This window comes from Coturnix japonica, chromosome 2 (assembly GCF_001577835.2).
Source record: "Coturnix japonica isolate 7356 chromosome 2, Coturnix japonica 2.1, whole genome shotgun sequence".
Lineage (NCBI taxonomy): Eukaryota > Metazoa > Chordata > Aves > Galliformes > Phasianidae > Coturnix > Coturnix japonica.
Window position 1 is genome coordinate 27,744,722 of NC_029517.1, and position 19,227 is coordinate 27,763,948.

General features: G+C 49.6%; 1 protein-coding gene across 1 annotated transcript; it reads right to left on the reverse strand.

The window, feature by feature from the left end:
- Window positions 1-10,212: 10,212 nt before the first annotated feature.
- Window positions 10,213-14,959, reverse strand: SP8 (Sp8 transcription factor). The gene is given in 4 exon segments (XM_015853669.2): window positions 10,213-13,196; window positions 14,119-14,383; window positions 14,385-14,515; window positions 14,517-14,959. Coding segments are annotated over 4 exon segments (2,247 nt in total). The 5' UTR covers window positions 14,892-14,959; the 3' UTR covers window positions 10,213-11,720.
- Between the last annotated feature and the right edge of the window lie 4,268 nt (window positions 14,960-19,227).

Here is a 19,227-nt window from a genome sequence, read left to right on the forward strand (position 1 = left end):
TTGGCCTGAAATACATAAGAATACAAGACAGCCTCTAACAGTATTTGTCAAGAGTAATAGTCATCTCCATCAACAACAGTAAGCTGAAAAAGAGTTGCTCAAAGTAATGAGCTTGTTTTTTTCCCCTCATGGTCATGAAACTGTATTCTCCAAGCAGGGACTTTACTACTGTCTGGCACACTCCACTTTATGCAGAGCTGGAAGGCTCCTGAGAGACTCAAACTGGTTGTCCTTCAGCCCCAGGATGAGATCAGCCATAGCAGTATTATTCATGAAAGATATTTGTTCAAATAGTTCTTTTGGGTTTCCAGTGGTGAAAATGCCTAACCATCAGCAATCTGATCTTCATTCTCCTTGGAACTGAAAAGGTTGCTGAGTAGAGAAGAACGATTGTTTATCATGTCTTGTATCCTATACTATCCTATCCCACTCTTGCTTAGCATATCTCAGGAGTATTTTTTGCACCATCGTGACATTGTTGACTCATGATAATATTTTGATCAACTGTGAATTCACATATTCCTTTCCATAAAAACCTGGTCAGTTATTGTGGTTATCCCCCAGTCTGTGCTTGTGCAACTGGTAATTCCCTGCTGGGTAATTCCTCCCACCTGAATATCACCCTATTTTTTAGAGAATTTATCAGTTATTCAAAATCATTTTCAATTCTCATCATGTCCTCCAATCCTTCTCAAGATTGAATGATATTGTCTGAAAATTTAATAAGCAAACTCATTTTTCCCCTCTTGGTCATTAATGAAAATACTGAATATATCCACAACCATCCACAACCAGGGAAAACTTACACAAAATTCCATTTGGACATCTGCTGTCTGGAAGGATTCAAAGGGAAGTAATCAATAAAAGTTAGTAGATAGATACATTCAATGGTTAAAATTACCTTTGGTAAGTCAGTGCACTTTCATGTGAATGAAAACAACACAAGTTCAAGCTGTAGTATTTAAAAACCCAAAGATGATTGCATCTGTTCTCATCTGAACACTCCATTTCACAAGGGACCCATTCCAAAGACTGTTATGCTTAATGAATGGCTCCTATAAATTTCAGTGGGCCATGAATCAGGTTCAAAAAGAAAGCTAAACGTGATTCTCCACCAACAATAAAACAAAGTTCTGCAGAAGTCAGCGCTTTTATTTCCAGTAATTAAATTAATTAATTAATCACTAAAAGTAACCAAAATATTTTTTTTCCTAAAAGTATAGATTTTCACCTAATGATCAAGGAATAAGTTAAACAAATTTCAATTTTATTATGCAAATATGGAAGAGTAAATCAATAGGCCACTCAATCCTAATTATTCAAATCATATCCCAGTATGGTGTGATGGTGGAACTCACCAGAACAGAACTAGGAGTTCATGGTTGGCCTAATCCAACTCTCAAAGAGTGTGAAATGATAAATACAATTTGAAGTGCCCTACAGCCCCCAGCAGTCAGACAGTTTTGCAGTTTTGAGGCTAACCACTTGATGGCTTATCTCCATAGATTCAAAAAGAGCAAAGTCACTGAAGAGGATGTCTGTGATTACCTCTATCATGCTTGTCATGGAGTTCCCTAAATTAAATCAGGCCGAGATTGCATTTTATTTCTTTTAGAAAACAGTAATAATTATTATTAAAGGGATTAAATAATCATTATTAGCGTAAGTTTTAATGTAGCCTCTGGTGATGATTCCAATAATTTGGTCCTTTAATTGCAATAAATGGTTATCACCACAGATGAAGCTTTCTAATTTGGAATCTGAACTTGGCTCATTTCAGCCAAGTTTGCAAACACTTGTTCTCAAGAACTGCGGGAACCATCCCTTACTCCTCCATTCCTTCTCTCCAGGCTGGTGTGAGATGAGAGTGTCAGAAGCATTTGGATGCCTCTTTGCATGGTGTTGAATTCTTTTAGTATGTGAGACAGCTCAGGGAATTGGAGGTCTAGCTGGAAATGTATGACTTACGTTTTCAAATTCAGAAAAGAAAACCCAAAACATGCAGCATTTGGGAACCTCCAAGTGGGATAGTCACTTACCCTGCAAGGAGATATTACTGCTCGCTGGGACCCTCCATGCTCTTGTCCTCCTCACTTGTTCCAACTTGTCACAGATACTTCAGGGAACAAATAATGAATGTGTCTGTATGAAAGGTGTTTGTTTGTCTGTTTGTTTAGATCCTCAAGCAGACACCTGTTGTGATAGTAGTAATTTCACCTGAGATTTGCCAGACAGATGTAGTCCGTTCTATGATCTTATACTGGACAGGAGCAGTACTGACCTGAGCACCCAGTTCATTATTGCCTAAAGTCTTTAGACAGCCTCCCCGTGCTGCTAATGGACTTAATCAGTGTGCCTACTGTTGCTAAAAGGAGCTTTTCTGTGTGAGAAACACAAGAAAAAGTCATAAAGCTTCCGAGTATTGCAGAGTTTATTTGTGATTTTTAGCTAGCTGCCTCAGCTTCACTTTAGTTTTATTTTCAGAAAGTACATTTTGAAACTTTCAAAAGGAAAGCACTGTAAAAATGTGAAACCTTTCTCAGATTAGTTTTACAAATAAAACCAATTAAGGTTTGTAGTTTCACTGAAATCACCAGACTACTTATTAAGTTCGGATTTATTACGGTGGTTGTATTGCCCTGTGTATCAGTTGTGTTCTCTAGATAGGAAAATTGATCTGTTTATATACACAGCTTTCCTGGCTAATTTTGGAAGTACTCCAGGTACTGTATTTTTTTGAACTGCAATGTAACTTGAGCACATTTCCACTCTTCTTCCAGCATAATGTGTACTTACCTATTGCAGCTGCTGCATTTTGGCTTCATGACTCAGAAGGATTATCAGAGCTGCACCTTCCTCAGTAGGAAAGAGTCCTAAATAGCCCTAAATCCACTCTTGGTATGATTCTTTCCACACTGCTATATTCTTGCCACACAGAATACTGCCACTGTGGTGATTTTACATTCAAGCTTCCCCTCAGAGAGGAATATAGCTGGGCCTGAGGCAGGGTCTGCAGTATGTGGGATTCCCTCCCACCTGATAGAAGTGACATCTAATGTTCTATCAGCTTGGAAAAAAAATGTGCTGACAGCTTTATCAGAGAAAAAAGTATTCCAGAATAATGGCAACTAGGCTGTAAGGCAGTACCTTTTAAGAAAAATAATAATGCACTGCAGATGGCAAGCGATTTTGTACCAGGTTCTCCACTGAACTGTCTTTTGTTAGTGAATTAATGTTGAGTCCAGTCCTCTTCTGACTATCTTTATTAGAATGCTGCATCCCATTACCTCAGTAACACAGACAAGCTTTGTGCATCAGGATGCTTGCAGCCTCATGAGAGCAGGTAGTCTTTAGCCATACTGTGACATATTCTTGTACTAACTGAAAATGTACAGATCAAGTTTGCCTGTGATGTATATTCCTAGTTAAGTTTGTTTTTGTTTTGAAGCCATTTCTTACAGAAAAAAGAATGCCTCACTTGATCAAACTGCCAGTCTGCCCACATAGCTCTCCTCACAGGATCTTTCTTATCTGTTGGCTGCTTCGAGAGGCAGTCAGCATTCTAAAAGTCAAAAACTCAGCAGCTCAGTAGTGCAAACTGTTACTGTGTACCAGTTAAAGAGAAGACCCAGCTGACATCTTGTTACACATTAGGCTATCCGCATAGCTCAGCAGTTTGTGTAAGCATTTCCATGCAGATTAAGCTTTCATCAGAGTTTACATATCTGTAGAGATACAAATCTCTTTGTTCGTTGGTGTAAATCCGGGAGGAATGAAGTACCGTTTGACTTACCCGTGTGCGTTTACCTATTCAGATAATGCCCAGGGGCAATGTGACCGAAATTCTCTCCCCTTGGCTCAGGCACCTCTGCTGTGACTGCCCCTCCAAGTGGAGTCCCGGGCACTTACATAGTGATCTTGTGGGAAAGGGAGATTCCTGCTCTTGTCCTCCCCTTCCTCTCATAAAAGGGGATTTAATGCACATTACTTGGGGACTCAAACCCTGACAGTGTATAAGGAGAATCCTGGAAGTACACTGACAGGATCAAGTTGGGGAGGGACCCAACAGGGCGACACTGAGCTGTAAGCCCTAGAGGGCCCGAGGGCGTGTGGAAGCTCACATCAAGGCACTCCGTCCTTTGGCAGCATCCAAGTGCCCACGCTGTGTTTCCTGTTCTTCTTCTCTGCTGGCACTGTGCTCTCTGGAAATACAGGTTATGTCTCATAAGGCACTGAAACATCAAATAGAGAAGTCCATGCTGACAGAGGATGCAACATAGCAAAGGTAGCCTTCAGAGCTACTTGTAAGGATAATCCCTGCCTCTCTCACCCGCTAAGCGCCTTCCCACAAAGGCACAGCCTAAGATCATACAGAATTTTCAGCACATTCAAAGCCCCTGTAACATCAGCGTTTCACTGACAGGGAAACATTTACCATAAAGGCTGAGCACAGCTCAGTACAGAAAAGTTAAAACAGTCAGGCCAAAGGTGGGGTACGGGATGGGTATCAGATTTAGTCTGACTCCTACTAGCAGGGGAGGTGCGGCTAAATTATGTGCCAAAAAATGTATCTAGTAGATACAGTTATTGCCTTGTGATGCCTTCTGTGCCTGTAGAAACATGATAAATTATATGAAGGTATTTGTAACATAGCTTTCTTGAACGAAGCCTGGCTTTACAAGTGTTCTTTACCCCGCTGCCAAATGACAAAATTCAGACATCTTATTTTAAACACATAGCAGACAACGAAATGTGTGCTTGGCCCAAAATCAGAAATTGCAATTCAACAAGAATTTTACAAAATAATGAATATTATTTTCTTTCATACTTCATTCTTTGGTCCCTTTTTCATTTCTTTCCCACCATTTACACAGTGAGAAATGACAGTAAGTGTATTTTCTTCAGTTTCTTTATTTTATTTTAAGCTCCTGTTAATTCTGCTATCAGCATCTTGGTAGCAAGCCAGCAATTAAACTACAAAATAAAGTTGTCTTTTTGCTACGTGGTTGCACAATCAAAACAAAACAGAAAAATAACACCTTAAAAAAAAAGAAAAGAAAAAGAAAGATGACAGCTAAAACAATCAGCCATAGTTGATTCTTGGTTTTGGTTTTCATCTTTTGTTTTTCAGGTTTAATTTAAAAGTATTGAATTTTGGTAGACTATCATGCCTAAAGAGCAATATCAGTTTCTCCTGTTGCCTGCAACTATGTTACATGGTATTACTGAAAACAAGAAATATCTACCAACAGAGCATTTAAGAATAGAAATTGCTGAGGCCAAAGGAGGAAAATCTTTCATTCTTGTCTTTATTTCAGCCTAGATAAATTTGTAACAGACATTTTATATGCACTCTCTGACACGTCATGGTGCTGAATAGAATGTATCTTGGGACACTGAACAGCCAAGAGGAAAGAGATTTGCTAACTTAGCATCTCGGCTGATGAGTAGAAGTCCATCAACTTTCTTACCTGACTCATAAAGTGAGACAAAAAAAAAACAACCCTAATATCAGCCACAACGAGTGAAAATTAGCAGGGCTTGACATGAATGTAAATGCTAGCCAGGTGGTGATTTAATGTCTATAAAATACCATAAGCCCTCACATTCCATGTGTTTTGTAACTGGGCACACAGTGGTTGTTCAGAACAGATGCAATATCCACATCACAGTTTTGAAGTTGTGTGCATTTTTTTTCATCCAGGAGTAGCAACAGGTCAGACTGATTTTTGGCTTCTCTGTGTCATTAAGGGAGAAGAGAGAAAGGATTATGCAGGACTACAAACAAATACATCGCACCTACATTTACAACGGGGTCCTCAGCAAGTGCAAACTTTCCAGGACCCAAGTCTTTCAGAGATCAGAGAGCTTTTAGAGCTCTTTTTCCTAACAAAGGTGTGCTGTTTGCATGTGTTTTCAACTCATTCATTCATCCAAACATTCTCTGATCTGCAAAACAGGAAGCAGACTGCAGCTGTTCCCACAGGTCAATGGCTCTGTGCCCCACGTACTGTAGGTGTGCTGTAGATGTGACCCAGTGTCAAGGTGGGGGTCGAAGCAGCGGACTGTTTGCTGGAGATCCCAGGAGTGGTGCATGACAATGATGAACCACGCTGGCTGCTGAGCAGGGGATGTGTCACTGTATGTATAAGAGACACCTGTGCTTCACAGAAAAGTCCTGCCCTGGAGCTCCCTGACAGATTTGTTTGTCCCAGTGCAGAGGAGGCTGTGAGGAGTTAGCAGTGCATCACTGCATGCGGCACAGTGAGCAGTGGCACTCTGTGTTTGGCATTTTCCCTGTTCAGCTTTGTTCTATCCTATGTAAATGGATAAGCACATTAAGCTCCAATTCAGAGTGGAAACATCTGGAGCACCCAAAGCAAAGCAGGTACGATCATCAGAAAAAAAATATCTCTGAAGGTTGCAGGGGAGGGGGCCAAGGAGTTGAAAGCATGTGAAGAGTGTGCAGCAATGGGAAGCAGTACAGAGGGAAAAGCCCCTGTAGTTCTGAGTATCACAACTTTTTTCCTTAGTTTAGAACCTGGCCATAGGCTCTTGCATCTGCAGGAAAGTAGCAGCATTAATGCTCGCTTGGACTCCCAAAAGTGTTCTCTTCACCTTTCCATTTTTCCTTTGCTCAGTGTGTCCCTTCCATTGCACTTCTGCACCCTGCAAATCTCAGAGGACAGCAAAGCTGGGAGAGGCAAGATATGGCAAAGGAGGGTGAGTCCATCCAGCCACGCTCAGCCCTCTTCCAATAGGCTGTGCACAAAAATGTTTAATACAGTGTACTCTTTATATATATATATATATATATATATATAAAGAAAAAGAAAGAGAAGAAAAATAAATCTTTATAAGAAGACTGAAGAGCTCAGGAGCAGAGCAGTGTTCACTGTGGACAGGAATACACTCTGCTTAATGGGCAGGAGGAATATGCTCTGTTTGTTCCACGCACACAGAATTTCTCCCCACCATGACTCACAAAAACACTGCTTCTGACTTCAAGTTACACGGCACGTGTGAGTTTCACAGCAGCCAGCAGCCCCTGCCATCCTGTCAGCTGCTCCCTTCCCCCCCGCCACCTCCCCCCTCCCACGCCTTGCTTATTTGCCAGGTGACACCCGCAAACACCAAGGGACACCTCTGCCCACAGCAGCCGCTTGCCCCGTGAATACACAGCGTCACCTTCGAAGGAGTCCGGGCAAGGAAGGATGGGAGACGCACTGCTCCGACGGAGCGGGGAGGAACGCGCTGGGCACCCCCGGGGTCACCGCGCCGGAGAGCGCACACCGGGGGGCGCTGCGCGCCCGCGGCGCAGCTCCGAGGCTCGGGCAGGCTGGGAGCCAGGCAGCGAGGCAGAAGGGCCGGAGAAGGATGCGGGGCAGCTCGCTTTCCCCCGATAGAAGGAGTTGGGTGGTGATGCAGGGAAAGCCCGGGCACAGCTGAGAGCAGCCGCCTGTTCCAGAGCGCTGACGATAAAATAAGAAAACTAATTCCCACCGCCCACCCTGCGAGCGAAACTGGAGCGGCGTTCCTACTCTCCGACAGCAAAAACTGTTCCAAAGGCGCTTCTCGGTCCCGCCCATACTGTGTTCCTTCCCCACCCAGGGACGACGTTTCCGTGTCACCTCTGCTCACAGTGCTGGTCTCTCCTGCCCCGTCCCACAGCGCTGCGCTCTGGAGCCGTCGGTTTTTGCACCTGCGAAAACTACGCGGCAGCGTTTAGCTCTTCGCAGACTGAAAGCCGGGAATGTCACAGCGCTGAGCCCCAGGTGGCTCCCAAGAGAGATGCCCGTCGGCGGCAGCTGCAGCACCCCGAGCACGCAGCTCTGGGAGACTGTTCATCATACGAGGAGTAAGGCAGATCCTTGGTTTGTTTCGAACTCTACAATTGTAAAATGGAGTTACCTCATTTAGTGTGCTCCGGTAAAGCTCCTACCACTTGCCTCTATTTCCCTAATACCTTTGTGGAAAAAAAAAGGGGGGAAATCATTTCAAGCAGCAGTTAGAAAAGCACAGAACAGGAAACACAGGAATTATCCTCAGTGACACAGGTTTTCTCTATGCATGATTCCCTGAGATGTAACAATTTCCCCATCCACTCAAACCCAAGATAACCAGCTACCTGGAGAAGTCACCACTCAAACAGTCAAAAACTCAGTGTTAAATCATTTATATATTTTTCTCCACATAAACACTGAGGATTTAACGTATACATATCTTTAGTACAATGAGCCAAAATGGAGCAAGCTAAGAAAGCAGACCCTGATTTACACTGAGAAAGGGAAGGCTGCTCCTGTTCAGCAAATATGATCCTCTTACCACACTCTGTGGGAGTGTACACAGCCACAAACCTAATCTGTTCACACATTTTCCTGGCTCTTTCTTCCCATAGCTAAATGAGAGGTCACTCCATAGAACGCAACTGGAGCATGGCAGGGTTTGGCAAGTGCCTACCTGTAAGCGTTTGGACTGAAAGATCGGTTGTGCCGCGTTCAGCACCTTTGCAGCTGGGAAGAGTCTGGGGCTGAATTGAGCACCGCATTCACAAACCGAGGATGCGGTCTTTTATTTCTTCAGCCCTAGCCTGGAGGCAAAGAAACCAGCAGCCCCTGGTCCCCGTTCAGGCTGGTAGCAGTGGGGAAGGCATCGAGCAAGGAGGAAGTGATGCTGTGAATAGCTCGGGCTGTGTGCAACTCCTGTCACTGGTCTATTGAAAAGTTAAACAGGAAAATGACAATGAAAAGGCAGAATCATGGGAAAAAGGGTCGCAAAATTCGATAGACATTGCTACGAGCTTGAAGGGGAGAGACTTAAAAGGTCAGAGAGCAAACGGGAATGGCCACAATCACCAACGGGAGGCTGGAAGGTATGGTGATGGACGCCAGTTTGACCCACAGGTCAGCAAACTGGTTTAGTTCTACCTTCATCTGCACAGAGCCAGACAAGTTCCCGGCTCCTATCAAACAGCTCAATGCCCTTATCTGGAGGGGTTTAGTAAAAGGAAATAAATGACCAAAAGGAGCTATTCAGTCTTCAAGTGCCGGGTTTTGCTGCTGAAAGAAAGAAAAAATGTGTGTTCTTACAGATCCCAGAGCAACACAGCAGCTCCTTCCCAGGAAGGATGAGTTTGTCACTGCTCCAAAACAGATAACTGGGCTCCCAGCTGGTGGCATTTGGTGGCTGTTCCTTCAGAGGGGATATTGGAGAAGCAGCACTGGTACCATTCGTCTGTCCCCTTTTCATCTGGTGCCCACAAGGAATAAAGTAGCAGGTAACACCTCTCCTCACTCCCACAGTGGGAATCTGGTGCTGGTACATTGCTGCATTTCCACATTAAATTAGTAATAATAATCGTAAAGAGAGGAAAAAATGAAGAGCAAACTGTTGCTTTGCTTCCATAGAAAACTTTGCAGGCCCCCGATGGCTGCATCTGTAATGACACACATTCAGAAAGCAGCTCAGAGAAACTCAAGCAGAGCAAATCCTGGTTCCAATGCACCTTAAAAGTCCCTCCCCAGCTCTATACCATACACGGCTCCCAAGTCCCAAGTGCACTGGAGCTGAGTAGCCTGCTTGCTTTTGCTCCGTGTTTTAATGCTGCTCTGTAGGACTGTCACAAGAAAGTGCTTCCCTACATCTTCACAGAGATCCCTCTTCTATGCCAATTCCAAGCTCTACCCCAATCTCTCAGCACATCGATGGTGTGAAACACGAAGGGGCCACATTTCCCAAAGGGAACAACACAATCTGCCTGATAAGGTGCTTAACGTAATGCTCTTGGGAGTCACTGCCAAAACCCAAAGACAACGCTTCCCGATCAAGCAGGAGGTGGCAAGTTTAACCCTCCCCCCCACCCTGAGCTCTTTTTAAAGAAATAATTTTAATTCATATTCCGGCATCACATCAACCTCTCTCAATGTGAGTAATGATTCTAAAAATTGATAAAAGTAAAAATAGAAATAGAAAAGAAAGATGCAAGCAGTGTTGACGCTTTTCCTTTAGTTTCCTCTCCTAGTGCGCCAAGCAGAATTGCCAATGCGCACCTGGTGCTGCCCAAGAAGTGGCACAGCGTACAGCGGGGTTCAGTTCATTGCGTTTCCCCTATGGAAGAAACTATCTGAGAGCTGAGTGTGCCACAGGGCTCAAAGCATTGCACTGCCCACGACAGTGTAGTGAGAAAGAAGAAAAGCAAAGAGCTGACTGGGATAGAATGTTTGCTCTGGAGTTTATTAATACCATTTAAAATATTACAGATAAAAATCAATTACATTTCATGCATTTAAAATGCAAATCTAAAATGTTCCAGCGAAGGGCTTTCCATTTCAATGTGAAATATCCAAATTATTTCAACATTACAATGAGACAATTAGTTTGCAGCAGGGCAAACCGCTAATGTGGTGTCGGGAGTGTTTATTAACATTTATCAATATTATTTGTCAGGAAATACACATAGGCCAACGTTAGTTCAGTTTCACTCGGACAGTTTATTAATACATGGGTCGTGGCAAACCCACTTCAGGAACTAGAGGAGAACTCTCACTGTGACTATACCTGAACTGCCAGCAAATGCAAATAAGTACATGCTCCATTAAATTAAATGTCATTCAACATTTATCAAATATTGTTTGCTTAATTACAGTTGTATGCCTACCTAAATTAATATTCAAGCAAAACCTATATCCTGAAGTGCGCTTTGATGGACGCTTCAGGAAACGAGTCCAGAAATAAAACTGAGGAGGGCTGCGCTGGTAATGCTTTCTGGTGGCAGGAAAAGAAGGATTTAAAATAAAATAAAATAGAAACTAAAAAATAAAAATAAAAAATGCTCGAGTGTACTTCAATATATTTCCAAATATTTACTGGAAGTAATGTACAAGAAAAATACTATACAAAATCGTCTCCTGGACAACTGCACCTCACACCGATACGTTGGTGGAGTCATTGTTACTAATCTAGAACGATTCCCCGTGGTACAAACCTAGAGGTTCCGATGTATTTTACAAACATTTCACTTTCCTCTCCTTCCCCCCCACCCCGGCCTCCCTCTTTTTGGCATCTGAACCGCAGCTCCGCTCACAACCAACGGTGCTTCTTTATTCGTATGGGGTTTAAAAAATAGGGGATTTAAAACCTAATCGTTGTCAGTGGGTTTCGCGATTCCCACTCAAGCGGGAATGATCCAAATAATGATTCGAATGGGCCGGAAAACGCAAAAACGTTTGGATGCGGGGAGTTAAATGACTGTAAGGGGGAGTAAAAAAAGGGGGAAAAAAGAAAGAAAAAAAAGAAAGGGAAAAAAAAGAAGAAGAAGAAGAAGAGGGGAGAGCACCGTGTCTCTGAGGTCTCCGGGAGCAGAAGGGCTTTTGGCAATCACCGAGACGAGGGCGGTCCCGACGGGACGGAGAACCGACGGTGGGCGCTGCTCTCGCAGCCCGGCACGGGGCCCCCAGCCTGGGAAGACCCCTCCGCCCGACCGCGTCCCCGAGGCGCCGCTCCCGGACGGAAGGGCTGCGGTTTCCAGCGGGAGAAACGTGGCTTTTCCCACGGTGCGACCCGACGGGGGGTCCCTAAAGGACGGGGAGGGCAGGGGAGGCGGCCCCCGGCGGAGCTCCGCCGCCCGCCCGGTGCGGTGCGGGGCCGGAGCGCGCTCCCCACGGGGCCGCGCGGGTACTTACGTGTCCGCGTCCCCTGCGCGGCGCTGCGCGGCGCCGCCGTCACTCGAGGCCGTTGCGGTGGCCGGGCTCGGGGGGCGGCAGCAGCTCCGGGGAGTGGCAGGGCGGGCTGCCGGCCGCGCTGTGCTCGCTGTCGGTGTCGCTGCCCTTCTTTCCGCCGGGGCCGGGCCCGGGGCCGCCGCCGCCGGGTCCCCCGGCGCCGCCGGGGCCGCTGTGGGTCTTGACGTGTTTGCTGAGGTGGTCGCTGCGCATGAAGCGCTTGTTGCAGACGGGGCAGGCGAAGCGCTTCTCGCCCGTGTGGGTCCGCAGGTGCCTCTGCAGCTCGTCGGAGCGGGTGAAGCGCTTGCCGCAGAACAGCCAGTTGCAGACGAAGGGTCGCTCGCCCGTGTGCCAGCGGAGATGCGCCTTCAGGTGCGACGTCTTGCCGTACACCTTGCCGCAGCCCGGGATGTGGCAGCTGTGCAGCCCCTTGCGCCGCAGACTGGCCCCCGCCGGCCCCAGCCGCTCGGCCTCCTGGCAGTTGGGGCAGTCGCAGGTGGCGCGGCCAGAGTAGCGGCGGGCGGAGGAGCGAGGCGAGGCTGAGAGCGGCGCGGTGGGACCGCCGCCTAGCATGGAACCCCCGGCGCCGGCCAGCGGCGAGGGGGCAGAGTCCGGGTAGGAGCCGGGCAGCACCGGCTTAAATCCGTCCATGAGGTGCTGCCCGGCGGGGCTGAGGAGGTGCGAGGAGGCGCCGCCGCCGAAGGCCGAGTGCCCGAGGCCCGAATAATCCGAGTTATAGCCGCCCAGAGGCGAGTGCAGCGAGGACTGGAGGCCGCCGGCCGCGGGGTGCAGGGAGCCGGGCAGCGCGGCGGCCCCGTTGGGGCTCTGCACGTCGATCCAACCCGCGCCCACGTCCCACCAGCTGGAGGCGCCCGCCGAGCCCACCTCGCCTGCCGCCAGCCCCGGGTGCGAGGGCTTGAACCACGACTCGTAGGGGTGCGCCATGCCCACCCGCGGGTAGATGCCCTGCAGCCCCTCCACCGACGCGTGCACCTTGGAGATGAAGACGGGCTGGTGAGCCGCCTCCTGCCCCGCCGCCCCGCCGCCGCCGCCTCCCCCGCCGCCTCCGCCGCCGGCGCTGCCCGGAGCCTGAAACACGGAGTAGTCGTTGGCGAAGGGCGAGCTGGCGGCCGCCGCGCCGCTGGAGGTCAGCGAGAAGGCGCTGGAGCCCGGAGAGCCGCCGCAGCTGAACGAGTCCGAGACGAGCGCGGCCGCCGCCGCCGCCGCCGCCGCCGCTGCCGCCGAGGATCCGTTCCGCGCCGCGCCCGCCACGCCGAAGCCCGGGAGGCCGGAGCCCACTGCACCGCAGCTGCCGGCCGAGGCCGAAGAGGTGGAGGAGGAGCGTTTCCAGGGGTGGAAGCCTTTGCCGAAGGAGGACGCGCTGTCCGAGAGGGCGGACGGCGAGGGACTGGGGCTGCCGATCTTGTTGCAGGTCGCGGCGAGCATGGCCAGCGGCGTGGAGCCAACCCGCGGTTCCTCCTGCGGGCACAGAGGGGACGGGAGCGTCCCGCCGGCGTCAGGCACCGAGCTGCACCGCCACCGCCATCCGCCCGCCCGCCGCCCCGGCCCGGCCCGGCCCTGGGTCCCGCGGATCCGCTGCCGGTCCTCCTGCCCCGGGAGCTCGGGGGAAAGAGAGGGGGAAAAGTTGCTTCTGGTGCCGCGGCTTTGATATAGCTTAAAAGCTGCCACCAGCCCGGAGGCGGCGGCTGCGTTCGTGCCGTTCCCTTCCCCGGGACCCGGCGCTTCCCGGTCCTCGGGGCAGACGGGGTGGTTCGTTAAGTAGTGAAGCGCCGGGTTATTAAAAATAAATAATCAAATCAATAAATTGAAAAAAGGCTTCCTTAAAGAGCCTCGCGTACCAACCTTAATTAAATATATACATCAATTTAACATCTGTACATCTGTACGTACTCACAAGTTCAACATACCTGCTGGACACGGCGGGCTGTGTTATTTTAAAGGGAAATAGAAAGCCACAGTCGGTTGCAAATTAGAAACTGCGACCGACAGAAGCGGCGGAGCCGGGGTTTCCCTTCCAACAGCCACATGTGCGGAGAAAGGCCGCGGTGCGGGCACAGAGCGCAGCCCGGGCGCTGGGGGCTGTTCTTACAAATGCCCTTAAACCTTTTCCTGCTCGCTTGCAAAGTGACTCTGCCCCTTTTCCCCCTCTCGCTCTTTCTTTTCTCCGAAACTCACTTGTACTTAAGTTTAAAAAAAAAAAAAAAAAAAAAAAAAAAAAAGGAGGAAAAAAAAAAGAAAAAGCAACAACAACAACAACAAAAAAAAGGCTCAATAGAGGAGACTGATAGCCCCGGTCAAGACAGGGGTTATTTTAACCCCCTCCAATCGACAATAAAAAGAAACTAATTAAACCAGCAAGAGAAAAAATCCTTAGACTCACCCCTAGAAGTGAAGTTGCCATCACACAAAAGTGCCCTCCTCTCAGAGGATCTTTTTTATATTGATAAATCAGAGGCAGTGTTTTTTTAGAGGTGTGCAATACAATGCTCAGTTCCGCCCATTCCACCACAATTGTAGCTCCCTCGCCGGCTTTGAAGTGCCGCTGAGCCGCCGCCAGCCAATCCCCGGCCCCGCCGCGCCGCTCGCCGACGTGACTGCGTGAGGTCATCAGCGCCGTCGAGCACGGCCCGGCCCGGCTCGGCTCTGCCCGGTTCGACTCGGCGCGGCTCGGTTCGGTTCGGCCGGGCTCGGTCCGGTCCCGCGGCTGGAGCGGTTCGCCCCTCGTGGGGCCCCGACGGAGCGGACGCCGCCCCTCGTCCCGCAGCCCCGGGAAGGGCGGGCGGCCCTGAGCCGTTCTCGCTCGGGCTGGTTGGTCCCGGCCGCCCCTTCCCACCCCTTCGAGGTGCGCGCGAGGCTGCTCGGATCTGTTTGCATTTCTGTACCATCGCAGCGGTGGCAGAGCGAGGGAGCATTGCTCAGCCCGTTCCCCAGCCCCGTCCTCCGTCTCCCGTTCCCCCCGTCCGCAGCTCTGGGCCGGGCTCCCCGCAACTTCCCAGCAGCCGAGGCTGCCCCCGGCCCGGTCCGTGATCTCCAGTGGAGAACCCCGCTGTGCGTTGGCATCGTGGGGGCAGATATCCCTTCCCCTCTAGCGGTTCCGAGGGGATATCGACTGTACATCATATCTATTGATCTGGGGGTACCGTACATTATCATACTTCGAAGCAAGAGCGAAGTAAATTAATGAACTGCTTTCTTTCTCTGAAGGCTGACGGTTACCATAAATGTCGCGTTTCTCTCTGACTGATTTTCGCCTGTTGAGAAGGCGTGACAGGGCCAGCCCAGGAGGAGGAAGGGGTGGGGGAAGGAGGGAACTCCGTTTAACAAATAAAAAAGAATTAACTTCATTGCTTTGGTCTCCTTCTATAATGATATTCATTTTACAGACCTAATGCACACTTGTTTAAATTTCGGGTTTAATTTAATCAATACTATCACCCACAAAGGGGGGGTGGGGGGGGAAGAACATTTCCCGGAGATACACCCTTGCATGAATGCTTATTAACTTTTTACCTCCGCTTCCTTTATCTGCTGGAGGTGGGGAGGAACTATTAAGACATTGATCAGAAAGTGTAAGAGCAAAACAAGCATCGCTAGCGCTACATTTTAGAGGCACGGAAAATCCCATTTTGCGGCATGCCGGGTTCCGTATAGAGACCGACACGCGCCCCTTTCAGCCCCGGAGCGCTCAGGGTCGGCGCTGCTGATGGATCTCTCGCGGAAAGCCGCTCCGGGTGGCTCTTCCCTTCTGCTCCGCATTCTGCCAGCACACGGCCGGCCGAAGAGAACGTACCCTCGCTCGGGCTTTTTAACTCTTGCCTTAAGGATCGCCCCGGCTTTTGAATTTGGGGCTGAAAGTTGTGGATTTTCAGCGCGCTTTTCCTTTAAAAGCGCCGCGCTGGAAATCGTGAAAAAACTCGTTGTAAAAATAGTCGTGGGAGTTTGTACGAGGGAGCTCAACACAGAGGGAGGCAAAACGCAAATCCATCAGCACTGAGCAGAAATCACAGCAGTGCTGTCAGTGGCATTCCGAGTTTCACTGAAACTGGGAAATCGGCAGCTGCTGAACTTTGTGAGCACCGAGCCGCTCCGCCGCCTTCCCCTGCGCGTCCATCGCTGCTGGGTGGGCGCAGGACTTGAAGAAGCGCAGGGTTTGGTTTGCGTTGCCTTATTGACCACCGCACTTAAGGCTGCAGTCCATCAGCTTTGAGAAGGAGGGGGGAGCCAACAAGCAGAGGTTTTCCCGAAATTAATTAAAACTTTTTTTTTTTTCCCTTTCTGTTTGAAGTGTAATGTACGGGAGTAGATAAATGTTCGCGCTGTTTCTTGAAAACCTGTGGGATCCACTCGCAATAAAGCTACAATCTATTAGCATTCTGTATGCATCTGCAGCATAAATTTCATTTGAATTTCAAATTTAATAAACCAGGAGGTTTTTAATCATCCCTGGTTTTATTTGTTTGATATTAACATGCTTATTGACCGGGTCTGTTGACCAGTTTGATCATTACAGGACAGCAAAAAGTTAATTAAAACGACCACAGCTCCTTAATCATATCATCTGTCTCATCCGTGTCGCTCCCTTTATTACAGCCTATGATGGATAGTCTCCCAGATTAATTTCTCTGTTTCTTCGATTTGGACAACAGCTTTCGGGACCTAATTTACATCCCGGGAACAACTTGCCCAAGTCTACCGAACATCTTGTGCCTACAATATCCATTAGCAAGTGCCGAACTTGAGCCTCGCCGACAGCCTCCGAGAATCTTTCGGGGCTGGGTTGTGGGGGGGTTCCTCGGAGAAACCCCCGGAGCTCCGCTCGCAAGGAGATGGATGGAGCCTCTTCCAGGGTCTCGTCCGCCTGCAAACAGCTTTGCGAGGTGGTGAGAGTTTTCTCTCTGCCTATTTGCACAGGCAGAGCTGGAAAGATTGAAGTGCCCGCTGCCCACGCCGGATGGTGAATGTCACTGTTAGGAGGCAGCACTGCATGTCCTGCGCGTGGTTACGCTTACACCGCCGGGTCGCCGCGTTCCGCCCCGGGGCCGCAGGGGGAAGGTTCTTCCCCGCATTGCCCGTGCCATACTGCCCCGGTATCCGAGCCCCGAGGTGTCCCTGCACCTGGCATTGTCACCTGCAGCATTCCCCGACCGAGGGGTGACAAAGAACCCCTGGCCGGGCTGGGATGGGGTATACCACGTCAGTGAAACCAAACAGCCGGAGAGGAGCGTGCGGTGCCGAGAGGGCAGTGGTGGTGGTGAACGTCTTTAATAACCACCGCTCACACCGCTGCGGTTCACCTGGGACGTTCTCCACTGCCCGGCTGCGTCTTTTCGTCGGACCGCAGCGGTCAAGCGGGTACCGGTACCAGAGGACCCTGTGTGTGCGAGGGTGCTGGGTTCATTGCAGCGCGGGGTTCCGAAGTTAATTCATCCATCGTTGCAAAAGTGTGTTCAGGTACTACAACCCTCGCCCCAGCGCCGGGCGGCCTGGCTGCTCCTCGGGCTGCGGACGAGGAGAAATGGAGCACACTGAGGGGGGGACTGGGGGGGGGGAACATACGACCGTCCTGAAGTGTCCCCGTCACTCGACAGGCGAAGGCAACTGTGCGTGCCTGGGGAGGAAGAGGCATCTTCACCTCCACCTCTTTACACTGCCGCTGTGCTCCTCCATCCGTATCTCCCCCTTCCTCTCCCTTTTTCCTCTCATCCCAGTCTCCCCTCCTCCCCCACCCCCCCCCCCCCCCCCCCCCAATATTTTATCGCCGCGCCCGGCTCTCTCTGTGGTCAGTACCAGAGCAGTGGAGGGCACAGCAAACACCGGGCGCTGCCACCCGCGGGCACTGCGCGCAGCCCCGCGCCCCTCTCCTGCTCTCAATAGATTTGTTTAAGGCTCGTTCTGCTTTTCTTATTATCCATCACTTTCTCCCAGGCGCCACTTACAGTTAAAAACTACTAAATTCTTCTCCTCGGTGGTATTGATTTCTTTTCATTCTGCTCCGTTAGGAGAGGAGGTAATGCTTCCAGATTACCCCGCGTCTCCTCCAGACGGTTGACAATTGCAATCGCAGTTTCGGGAAGATAAATGTTACTTTGGGAATTGTGTTTAATTACAAATAATCTGGGAGCCTCTCCGTGTCCGATGGTTTAACCACACATGTGCTCAGATCATTGTACGAGCAGTACAGGCGGGTGGCGACGTACAGTGACTGGCTGAGAGACCGGAGCGCAGGGCAGGGGCTCCCACTGGGCTGCATGAAGCGGGGTCGTGCCCCGAAATGCTGTTGCTCGTGTAAAGGTGTATATAATCGCGGATAAAAATGCTCGTTCCCGTGTGCATGTGTATGTGTGGGTGTGCTTGGACACTTGCAAATATACGCTCTGCAAAAAAAAAACAGTCTGCGGATAGCATAGGGGAAAAGGAAAGCTTTCGTATGCATGCATTGATTTGTATATTCTACCAACTACTAAGAAAAAAATGACAATTTGATATATATATGTGTGTGTGTGTGTGTGTGTGTATAAATCAAAGCCACTCGTCGTTTCTTGTCTGCTCCGAGCGAGCTGCACCTGCGGGTGAGCAGCCACGTCTGTCCGCGGGGGTCGCGCACCGAGAGAGCATCGCAGCCTCCTCTCGTGAGGAACTCCCGCGATTTGACTCGAGAGACCCTAATATTGATATATTTACCGCTCCTTTTACAATGTATCCGCCACCTTTCCCTGTCGCTATTTGCCTGTATGGCAGAGCAATTAGGTCGCCCCTCGCTCCCCCACCCCGGCAGCTGATTAGCGGGCTGGGGGCGGGGAGGCGGCAGGAGGGCAGTGGGAAGGGGACAAGGTGGCGAGCAGGTTATTCCCTTCACCTGACCTGGCTGTAGGAGCTAGATGAGCAGCACTGAACAGATGTCCCCATTTAAGCCATTCTTTTCCCACATGCCCGCTGGATGCTGCCACGGCGCAGGAAGCTTGCTGCAGACCTGGCCCATTCCCGGCCATTATGGCCAAGTTATTCTGGACCAGTGAGCACGAACAAAATGGGCTTCAGATCGCGTGCTTTAGAATAATTCGACTCCGAGCCCCGGCAAAGCCCCCTCCCTCTATTTTTTTAAGTGTTGGAGGGGGGGGACAGGGACGCATTTCGGCTCCGATCGCAGGATAACTTCTCAAAAGATCGTTAGCTTCTTCCTCCCCCGCTCTCTTCGGCAAATATGGTATAATTTACAGAGCAACTTAATAATCCGAGGGGCACCGCAAAAGCCCTTTGCGTTGTAAACCGCTTCTAATTACCTGCCAGAGCAATTAGCTGACTATCACGAAGAAATTAGATCGCTCAATGTAGCATAAATAATGCGAATAATTTTGTAAGGAGAATGGAAAGCGAGACCTGGTGTTTCTTTATAAGGAAATAACACCTCGTACTGTACGAACCCTACATGAACACATATTAATGTCTAGGCATGCACGGAAATGAATCCGAACATGAACCCTCTGGCTTA